Source organism: Anomaloglossus baeobatrachus, chromosome 3 (genome assembly GCF_048569485.1).
Source record: "Anomaloglossus baeobatrachus isolate aAnoBae1 chromosome 3, aAnoBae1.hap1, whole genome shotgun sequence".
NCBI classification, from domain to species: domain Eukaryota; kingdom Metazoa; phylum Chordata; class Amphibia; order Anura; family Aromobatidae; genus Anomaloglossus; species Anomaloglossus baeobatrachus.
Genome location: NC_134355.1, coordinates 589761232 through 589772767, shown reverse-complemented (window position 1 = coordinate 589772767; position 11536 = coordinate 589761232). Strand labels below are relative to the sequence as shown.

At 46.8% G+C, this 11536-nt stretch overlaps 1 protein-coding gene across 1 annotated transcript in view; it reads right to left on the bottom strand.

Annotated features, from left to right (window-relative positions):
- Positions 1-3634: 3634 nt before the first annotated feature.
- The window catches only part of LOC142295616 (alpha-1,4-N-acetylglucosaminyltransferase-like), a 213198-nt gene continuing 205296 nt past the window's right edge, over positions 3635-11536 (bottom strand). Inside the window, exon 3 of the mRNA XM_075338717.1 lies at positions 3635-4207. Within this exon, the coding sequence (XP_075194832.1) occupies positions 3635-4207 (573 nt within the window). The remainder of the gene's footprint in view (positions 4208-11536) is intronic.

Below are 11536 nucleotides of genomic sequence, written 5' to 3'. Positions count from 1 at the left end.
GGATTGCACACGGAGAGCACACGGATGACAAGTGAGAAAAAAAATCGTCCTACTCTACCGGATTAGAATGGGACCGTTTTTTTATACGTTCATGTGAGTCCAACCTGAAACACATTCTGGAGAGCAGATGCAGTTATGTGGCTACGAGAGACATGTCTCTTAATGACATCCTTTCCCCTTTATTTGTTTATTTGTATCCCAAAATGCTGCTACGACCTGGATGTCCCAAAAGACATTTTTTAAAAGAGCCAGTAATTTGTGCTTCACTGTAAACAAAACACTATCCTTTAATTTACCAAATGGCGTGATTCACAAAATTGGCAAATTCATCAATTGTGATTTACACCACATTGTGTATTGCATAGAATGTTGGGTATATATGAGAATGTCAAATAAGTGTGCTGCACCATATGCAAACTAAAGAGACCCATAGCTGAACTTGCTAATATCAGGACAGTAATCGTGCAAATTTGGGAGCCACTAAACATACTACCTGACCGGATGTGCTGTAATTCCTCCATATGTGCCCCTGTCTTTTGAAGTGCCGCATCGACTGGATGAGCACCCGACAGATTTGATCAAAATCCCAACTTTCTTTTGGATACTTGAAGCATTGAGCTAATACTTTGTGTATTTGGTAAAAAAAAAAAAAACTATCCCGATCGAAGATTCATCTAACTTAAGGGAGCCAATAGACAGGAAGGCACAAAGCTTGTTTAACAAATCACTAGCTAGTTAGCCTTTAAGTATTCCATCACCGTATTACCATTAAGGCACCTTTTCCATGGGCTGAATATATACAGATTCAGAAAATAAATAAACAAATGGTCTCATAATTCTTTTTGTTTGAATTTATATTAAACTTTATGTGAATTCATAGAGTAAAATCAAGAAGAAATAATCGCTCCTTTAAATAAATTAGTTTCATAATACTGAGGAGAACTTAATTCATTTTGAAGATCAAAAGTATACAACAAATAGATATCGCATCAAAAATCAATAAATGTAAAATATTGGGATCAAATCCTTTTTCAAATTATTCACGTGGACCATATGGCAGTGTGAACAGGGACGGCATTTAATTCAAGGTGTCCATATATTGAATGCTATTGTGCATACAGGTGCGGCTGTGTGTCTCCAGGTCAATGAATCACTTCTGCTTTAAGCATCCCCTGGTAGATCCAGAATTTCTGGAGTCAACTCTATATTTCAGCAAATAGCGGTCTACATGGACAGTTTTCATTACAAGATATTGGTAAAAAAAAAATTACCTAACAGTCTGAACGACACTAACCTTTTTTGTCTAGACAAGAGAAAGATCTGTCAGCAGTAGGACTCATGCTCCTTTGATGTATTGAGTCTGTACATGAACATTCCTAATGATGAGTGTATACACGCAGTGAGGGATCGATTATGTGAGCATGCAAATTTGAGTTAGGAGAAAATAGCTTTTATACGGGCTCTCCACAATCATTTTTGAAAAAACATTTTAGTTTGGTAATAATTTTAAACTGGAGCTGCAGGGGACTTCGATGGACAGAAAGGACAGTGTCGTCTATCACATTACATTAAAAGGATCAAAAAACAAGGTAGCAGATTTTTTTCAGCAGACAGAAGGTGGGAACCTCAGAATAGTAGCCGAATGGAGAAGAGTTGACCATGCCCACCGAGGAGTTCGGATAGCCTGAGGTGGGAAAAACAGGGCAGATTAGTTTTGGAGGTAAAAGAGAGAGGAGTTGAGAGGAGTAAACGTCTGACAGGGGTCTAGTTCGTAGCCTGGACACCCTTTGGCCAAGAGGCAGATGGTGGTCACCGCCTGCAGGAGCCGGGAAGACGGCCTGGTGGAACCATAAGGGACCGGGACAGGGTGGTGGCCCACCGGTACCAAATCGGGGAACCGACTGGAAACCAGAGCACAGGGGGGGGTAATCAGACCCTGAAACGAGGTCCCGAAACTACCGGACTAAGTTAATTCACCGATTGAGGTCTGGACTTTAGGTCCTTTCCCAACCAAGTCCCGACTGAAGACAACAGCCCAACGAGGGGGATAGAAAGCCACCGCTCAGGCAGAGAGATCCCATGGGCCAGCGTCTGGGGACAAACAGGCTCTCCTGACACACACACAGCCGGGGAGCGGACTCCCGTCACTGAAGGGCAGGCAGTCCACAGCTACAAAACAAGGTGCAGGAGAAAGGCGGGGACCACCAAACCGGGTGGGGGACCAGACGGTGGTGGTGTCAACGCTCAATTTGAATCACAAGATTGTCTGACCCTCCTTCTTTCAACATCCTAGGCATCAGACGGAATACCGGTTTCACTCGCGCTGGGGTCCTGGGTTCAAATCCCACCAAGGAGAACATCTGCAAGGAGTTTTTATGTTCTCCTCTTGTTTTTCATGGGTTTCCTTCAGGTTCCTTCCTCACTCCAGAGACATTACTGATAGAGATTTAGACTGTGAATCTCAGGGCATGATACTCTTTTTGCGGATCAGGACAGAGCAGCAGCCGCTTAAACAAACAAGCTTGGAAAGGGATGCAGTGTAGAACAACAAGTCCCAGAACTTGCCATTTAATAATCTATTTAAAACCTCCAGCCAATAGGCAATTGGTGGGCACAGGAAATGGACCAGAACTACACATTTCGGCAGGAATCCTTATTCATGGTCTAATGCATAGGTCAGGTCTGTTACTTGCACCCACCAGTGTTCTATTGTTAGTATTTTCCCTGTATGTTTTAAATAGATTATTAAAGATTACATTTTACTCTTGCTTAGCTGGGAGTTGTTGCCCAATGCTAGATCCCTTTATATGCTATAGCAGAGTCTAACAGGATACTGTACCCTTTGCTCATCAAAATACCTCAGGGTACCAAAGCAATGATTGACACTTGCAGTTACGATCACTGAGGTGGGGCAATCCTGGCACGAGTCTTTTAACCCCTTTTAGCCACTTAAATACTGCCCTCAATCACAACAGGAGCATCTACAGGCTTAATATGCCCCGAACCAGAACCAGTCGAGACCATTGACGTAGGGTGTCAGCAGTCATATACTGCTGTATCCAGTTGGATTTTTGCCCACAGTGATGTGCTATCCACTTATTCCTTATTGCCGTTTTAAAATGGCAATAGGGAAAAAAGCCCCTAATGGTTGCCTTTTTTATAGGAATTGGCGGTCGTTGAGTTATTAATGGGCCTGTTTGAAATAGTCTTATAAATATAACCCTATATACTCATCTATAGGCTCTGCATGGTGGCGTTTAAGCAAAAGATTTCTCAATATATAACAGGCAAACTTATAAATCATACCTAGACAACATTTTGGACACATATTGCTTTTGAAGCCTATGAGTTTGCTAAACAATTACGAGATTGCCCCAGATGTTCACTCCAGATGTGGCGGTAGATAAACTTTGGATTCAAATTTTTTCTATAAGTTTAAAAAATTTGCTAGACAAAAAAATATAAATTACATTAATGAGATTTTTTTTTAATCGGATTTGACAAATTTGTTGCATAATTTCATATTACCTGGTTATCAGAACTCATATGCTCATATAAGTTCAAATTTGGATAATGGTTATAAAAAAATCTAAAGGAAGATAGTCCTAGTGGGTTATCTTCCCTAATCCATGATCTAATTGCCAAGCATTGTCTTATATGTGGAAGGACAATACTCTTTGTAGAGAAATTCTGCTAATGTGTTACTACCAGGTACCATAGTTAATTTTTCCTTATTCATGAAGTTCCAGAGATGCAGAGCATAGGAGTCATTGAAAGTTGACGACCTGTCCCAAACTTCAAAATACTTTCTCCACGCTGGGTAAGGTATAGGGTAAAAGCGCTGGGGATTCAAGAAGGCAATATTTCCACACATGACATCTTCAGTACCAATAAATTTTGGTATTTCACAAAACTTCTTTAAAACTTCAGTAAAGAGATGTGGTCCTTGATGTCCCCATATTCTGCTATCATAATTCTGAACAAATTGCACCATACATTTCTGGGTGAAATTATATTGAGATGAAAACCCAAAAATACCATTGCTAGAGAACTGAGAAGATTCTGCAGCCAAGAAGTCCTTAATGGGAACTGTTCGTATTGAGATAACGTCCGTATCGAAATAAATGCCACCATGCTTCCAGATCAATGCTAACCTGCAGGCATCAGCGCTGACGTGGGTCCAGTATGACTGCTTTTGTGGATCAATCTGAGAATAAAATGAAAAACATTAAACTGAATGATATTCCATTATTTTAAGCATTATTCACATTAATGTATCTAACTTTCCAAACAATAAAAAAGAAAATTATGCACACTAGAAAAAGGTTTCTTTTTTTACTGACTGTCCAGAACTTTAAAGATGGCTGGCAAAATTGGTTGACTATTAAATATTTGACATAAAATCACGATGGTTAATCATTAATATAGATGATGGCTGGTTTAACTGCTCTTGGTACTAAATACAATGCCTTCAGATACAAGCTAAAACAGCCAGGTTGCAAGGTAAGTGGATTGCTGGCTGCAAAATCATAATGTGACACCCTGTCCTATCAGGTCATCACAGGGTATTGTGCAATCAGCTCTTCTGTGCAATTGTGCCGCCCCCGTGCCAGTAGCCGGTTGCTGCTCGGATCCGGGCCTTCAGGGGTGGTGGCTCGAGGGTCTCCGGACTCGGGGGGTCTCGCGGACACGCCGAATAAATGGGGGGACGTAGATGTACGGGCTAGGCCGTAACAAGTTCGTGACGCCACCCACGTTGTGTGGTGAGGTGGGACACCACCGCTGATGTTTCGGGGCACCCGGGGGAGATGTTTTTCAGCAAGTTGTTAATCCCTCCGTGGGTAGGGATGGTGGCCCCAGGACCCGGTTGGCGTGTGCAGGGGATGGCGACTGCAGGGGGTACTGGTGTACTCACTGTTAGTAAAACACACAAGTCTCTGGTAAGCCAAGGTGATGGTGGCCGGTGCCGTGGCCGGTTGTGTTCTGTTCCCCCACCAGGCTGGTGGTCTCTATCCTTGTCCTGCACTGCTGTGTGAAAGGTGGACTTTCCTAGTGTGAAACTCAGGAGTCCACTCCCGGATGAATGTGGCCTAAGGAGCCGTGCCTGCAGACGCTGGCCCGTGGGATCTATGGGCCCTGTCAGTGACCTCCTATTCCTAATTGTAATTGATGAGCTGTTGTCTTCTATTAGGGACTTTGGGTGGGACAGGACCTCTAGTCCTGGCCTCAATCGGTTAATTAACCAGCTCCAGTTGGTTCTGGTCCTGGCTTCAGGGTCCGAGTACCCCCATTTCTGCTACGGTTCCCCGTGTTGGTACCGGCGGGCTACAACCCTGTCCCGATCCACCTCGGTTCCACCGAGCCGTCTTCCCGTCTCCTGCTGACGGAGACCACCATCTGCCTCCTAGCCAGTGGCACCAGGGCTCCTACCCTAGTACCGTTGAACTTGAACTTCACTGCTGGAGCTACCCTTAGCTCCAGCCCACACTCCTCTCCAAACGGAACTCTAAAGCTTCACTAACTGTTTTCCCATGCCGGGCTGTCTGGACCCCTGGGTTGGCGTGTTTCAACCACCTGGTCATGCCCAATGGTGTGTCTATCTATCCCTAAGGCCCCTTTAACACGCAAGTGTCTCCGGTATGTGCTAGGTCTGTGCCCGCACACGGGCACACGTAAACCTATTAAAGTCAATGGGTTTATGTGCACGCACGTGTGCAGCCATTGGCCCGTGCCTCTGTGTGGAGCAGACGTGTGCCCGTGTGCTCCACACAGATGCATGTCCGTTTTTCTCCAGCAGCACGGGTGTCACACTGCCTGCATACGCACCACACGGATGTAGTGTGTGTGACGACATGGACTCTCATGGGTTAACGTTTCTTAAAATCCAGCCAGACAGCATGATAGATTGTCTATAGATGGGGGAGAAGTCCCTCATTGTTTTTACAAGACTCTTGTTGACTCAATGTAATTGTGTTGGCCACTGAAAGCTAGACTATTGTTCTCCAGACATTTCCAGTAACCATTGTATTGTAGTTGTGTATTGATAATGTAATTACCTTAGTAGCCATTGTCTAGTCAGTGACTCCCAGTTTACATGTACACCCTCAGCCTTTCTAAGCACATCATTTAAATGAACATTGTCCATGCAGCTTGAAATTCCTCCAATGGGAGAAGCAATCTTGTCCAACCAATCGATGAGGACGCAGTGTATCCAAGGGAAAGGTTGTAGCTATAAAAAGGACTTCTTTAAGCCACCAGTGGTTGTTGATGGTTGATGGATTCAGTCTAAGCTCTTTGGAGCTGACTGGAGGATCAGGACATCTTATGGCTTCAATCTAGGGACTCCGGATCCGGTTGGAGACCATATCCACAGCCTAGGGATTTCGACTCCGGCTGCCAGAATTGTAACATCAAACCAGGACTACCTAAGGAGGACACGCAGGTTGGGACAGTTCAGTCACCTGTTACAGACTTTGCAGACCTCAGACAGCTTGGAACCTGTGAGGCATGGACATTCTAAATCCCTGGTGAGCCAGCGGAAGGGTGAGACTCTGTTGCCTGTTACATTTGTGTGTTTTGCTGGTTATGTGTTATGTGCCGTTAATTGTTTGGGGATCCAATAAAGTCTAATTATTGTGGTTCCCTCACCCTGTGTTGTCTGAGTAGTGTTACGCCCACGGTTAGGGAGGCCGGCGTTCAGTTGGGATGAGCCCTGAGCCACGCTGTCTTTCTAAAGGCGGCGGGTTTTAGTGGACGAGAGCGCCCACTGAGCCCCGTGTCTCCACAGTGTGGATGCGGTCCCGTGTGACACGCGCCGGAGAAAACTCACGAGTCAAAGAAAAAAATAACAAATCTTTACTCACCTTCTCCTGCCCTCTTGTCTCTGCCGCTGCTGTCACTTGCTGCCGACTGCCGCTCATTATGCTCATTTAATGTTCATTACACTGCGGCCAGAAGCAGCAGCAGCGGGGAGTTGGCAGGACCGGAGACCGAAGATCAGCACCACGGACAGCGACGCCAGGGACAGGTGAGTAGAAAGTTCCCGTTCTCCGTGTTTTATCATGGATAACACACGGAGAACCCACGTAGTGCCATAAACACGGCATACGGAGGGGAAAACGCACCTTTGACAAGTCCGTGAAACACGTGCGTGATTTTCACGGATGTGTGAAGGGGGCCTAAGGGGGGGTGACTAGGGTTTTATGGTTGGCTGTGTGTTTCCTAATGAGGGAAGGTGTTGTACAGGGTTCTAACTGTGACTACCTGGTTTTCCCAGGGCGTCACACTCCCCCTTGGTTAAACACAGACCGTCCGCGGGCTGTCCGACCACCACCGTTTATTGAACTAGAACTAGAAAAAAGTGGATAAAACGAGTAAAACATTTTATAATTATAATAACATATTTACATTTAGGTATATTTTTGTTTTCTTCCCTTACGGGAGGCATGTTACTTAAACGTTGCACATATAAAACAACCGGGATGGGACGGACCGGGTCCTTCTCACTTCACCCACCCAAAACAACCTATCCCTGATGCCACCACTAAAACACAGGTTGACACCCCTTGCCCAAGTCCAGGGTTGGTCCGGGTGTTGCCCAAAAGGGCCGGGTAAAAAGTTCCTTATTCGGCAGTCCTTTTTCAAGGGCCCCACGTCCAGGGGACCCCTGACCCAGAGGGTAGTCACCGGTTTTGCTGGTGACAGGGCCATGGCTGACCCTACCGCAGGCCCATCCTCCAATCAGCCTCTCCAGAGACTGCGGCTTGGTGAAAAGGTTGGTCAGGTAGTATTTACAAAACCCAAACGTTTATGGGCTGGCTCGCAAGTTCTAAGCCATTGTCTTTTTGAACTTTTAAACGGGAATCACAGACAGTCCCAACGCGGAACTTTAACTTTTTGGTAGCCGGGAACCACTACCTAACTTTCTTAATCTGGTGACGACCTCAGTTGATTGGCATTCATTCACACTCATATTTACACAATGAACAGACACCATCCACTAGATTGCGGTTTCTCTGTACCTAAGTGGTGGCTGACCTAAGTTATGGCGTGTGGACCTTCTAAGCACTCTAGGTTCACGTGGGACCAGTGGGGGAGAGGAAGGTACAGCCCCCTCTTCCCCGACTTCGGGTATGGCTGGCAGAGACCTGCGGGGGCGGGGTGTAGGTGCATTCCTGGGCGCTGGTGTTGGTGTGTTGCTGATAGGCTCTTCTGGTTCTACATCTTCCACGGGTTGTGGGAACATATCAGGAACAATCACCGCTCCATTCTGCATAGGCCAATCAGCCGGAAAATCACCCCTCACAGTGTGGATCACCTCCTTCTTCTGTTCCACATTCGGCGCAGGAGGGGAAACCTCTTCCACCATCTTCAGGGGTTCTGGGCACTTCTTCAGGTGGTACCTGGAAACTGTAGCCGTAGTCCTCCCCTGATCGCGACTAACAAGGTATGTTTTCTGGTCTTCCCATCCAGTGGGTTGGATAACATAGGGGGTCCTCTCCCACTGATCATCCAGCTTGTGCATCCTTCTCTTCCTCTTCAAGACTTCATCTCCAGGTCCAAAAGGGGCAGCCCGACCTCGCTTGTTGAAACGTTGCTCTTGCCTCTCCCGTCTCTGGCGCAGGTTCCTTTCCACATATTCCTGGATCAGCCGATACTGCTTCTGGCGCTTGACGTCCCAACTGGCAGTGGGGGGAATGGTTTCAGGTACCTTGACGTCTAACTCTAGATCCACCGGCAACTTTCCAGGCTGGGCTCTCATCAGGTACGCTGGCGTGCATTTAGTAAAACTGCAGGGGATATTATTGTACATGTCTACCAAGTCGGGTAGCTTCTCGGGCCACAAGTTTCGTTCTTCCAGAGGCAGGGTCTTGAGGAGGTTAAGAACCAAGTGATTCATTTTCTTACACATCCCGTTAGTCTGGGCATGGTAGGCTGTGGTCCGGATCTTCTTGCACCCATACAAGTTGCAGACTTCTTGTAAAACCTCTGCGTCGAAGGCCGGGCCCTGGTCCGTAAGCACCTTCTCCGGGTAGCTATGCGGCCGGCAGAAATACGCTTGGAAGATCCTTGCTGCCGTGCGACCCGTTAAGTGCTTGACGGGGACCACCACCATGAACCTGGAGTAGTGGTCTACGATGGTCAGGGCGTACGTATATCCACTTCGGTTAGGCGTGAGCTTGAGATGGTCCAGGGCGACCAACTCCAATGGCTGGCGGGTGACAATCGGCTGCAGCGGGGCCTTCTGACTGGTTGCATCCCGTCTTCTCAGTGCACAGGGACCACATTCTCTGCACCAGGCCTCTACGGACTCCCGCATCCTGCTCCAGTAGAAGCACTCCCTCAGCAGCATCTCCAACTTCTTCCATCCGAATTGTCCAGCCCCATCATGATAAGCCTTCAGGACTTTGGGTACGTATGCCTGCGGCACCACCAGCTGGCGGACCTTCTCGTGCATCTTTGGGTTGATTAATCCCCTGTACAACTTACCCTGTTGTAAGTAAAGGCGGTCCCTCTCTTTCCACAACCACTGAGCCTCGGAGGGGGCTGTAGGCTCTAACCTGGAAGCACAAATAAATATATGTTCAGCTCACCACTCTAGAGCAGGTATCTCTAGCCTCTGGTCCGGTGCAAGGAACAAGTGGTTTGGCTTCCACAGCTGAGTAATCAGTACCATCAAGAGGAACAAGGGAGGAGAGAGAATCCAGCACCGATGTAGTAAAAATATTTTCTTTATTCAAAATTCATAACATGAAAAATCTGACCAAGTGCAGAGTATAAATACCCTTAACGCGTTTCGGAGAAGAACAGACTCCTTATTCATAAGCAATATAATCAGAATGAGTAGCCACGGTGATATATATACCTATATACCCCTCATCTGAGCCGGATCTATATACATAATCACAAAATAGTGCTTACTTTATATACAACAAAAAACAATACATTACATGAGTAATAAAAATACAAATACAAAACATATTGGAAAAAATAGCCACATTCTAAGATCACATAATTGTAAGCTTTTATTTAATGGAGGATTTGTGCTTTTCTTATAATTACCAAGGTATGGAGAGGTTTAATGGACCTTCAAGAGAGGGAGACTGGTAGAAGAAGGGAATTTTGTTACTTACCGTAAATTCCTTTTCTTCTAGCTCTTATTGGGAGACCCAGACGATTGGGGTATAGCTACTGCCTCCGGAGGCCACACAAAGCACTACACTAAAAAGTGCAAGGCCCCTCCCCTTCTGGCTATACCCCCCCGTGGTATCACGGGTTCTCCAGTTTTAGTGCCAAAGCAAGAAGGAGGAAAGCCAATAACTGGTTTAAACAAATTAACTCCGAGTAACATCGGAGAACTGAAAAACCGTTCAACATGAACAACATGTGTACCCGCAAACAACAAAAACATCCCGAAGGACAACAGGGCGGGTGCTGGGTCTCCCAATAAGAGCTAGAAGAAAAGGAATTTACGGTAAGTAACAAAATTCCCTTCTTCTTCAGCGCTCTATTGGGAGACCCAGACGATTGGGACGTCCAAAAGCTGTCCCTGGGTGGGTAAAGAAATACCTCATGTTAGGGCTGCAAAACAGCCCTCCCCTACGGGGGTGTCACTGCCGCCTGCAGGACTCTTCTACCTAAGCTGGCATCCGCCGAAGCATAGGTATGCACCTGATAATGCTTGGTGAAAGTGTGCAGACTGGACCAGGTAGCTGCCTGGTACACTTGTTGAGCCGAAGCCTGGTGTCGTAATGCCCAGGACGCACCCACGGCTCTGGTTGAGTGGGCTTTTAGCCCTGAAGGAACCGGAAGCCCCGCAGAACGGTAGGCCTCTAGAATTGGTTCTTTGATCCATCGAGCCAGGGTGGCTTTAGAAGCCTGCAACCCCTTGCGCGGACCAGCGACAAGGACAAAAAGTGCATCGGAACGGCGCATGGGCGCCGTGCGGGAAATGTAGAGTCTGAGTGCTCTCACCAGATCTAACAAACGTAAGTCCTTTTCATACCGGTGAACCGGATGAGGACAAAAGGAAGGCAAGGATATATCCTGATTAAGATGAAATGAGGATACGACCTTAGGGAGAAACTCCGGAATGGGGCGCAGCACTACCTTGTCCTGGTGGAACACCAGGAAGGGAGCCTTGGATGACAGAGCTGCCAGCTCAGACACTCGCCGAAGCGATGTGATCGCAACGAGAAACGCCACCTTCTGTGACAGGCGAGAAAGGAAACTTCCTTCAGAGGCTCGAAAGGCGGCTTCTGGAGAGCAACTAATACCCTGTTGAGATCCCATGGATCTAACGGCCGCTTGTACGGGGGTACGATATGACAGACCCCCTGTAGGAACGTGCGCACCTTAGAAAGACGTGCTAGACGCTTCTGAAAAAAACACGGATAGTGCCGAGACTTCCCCCTTAAGGAAGCCGAGCGACAAGCCCTTTTCTAACCCCGATTGCAGGAAGGAAAGAAAAGTAGGCAATGCAAATGGCCAGGGAGACACTCCCTGAGCCGAGCACCAGGTTAAGAAAATCTTCCAC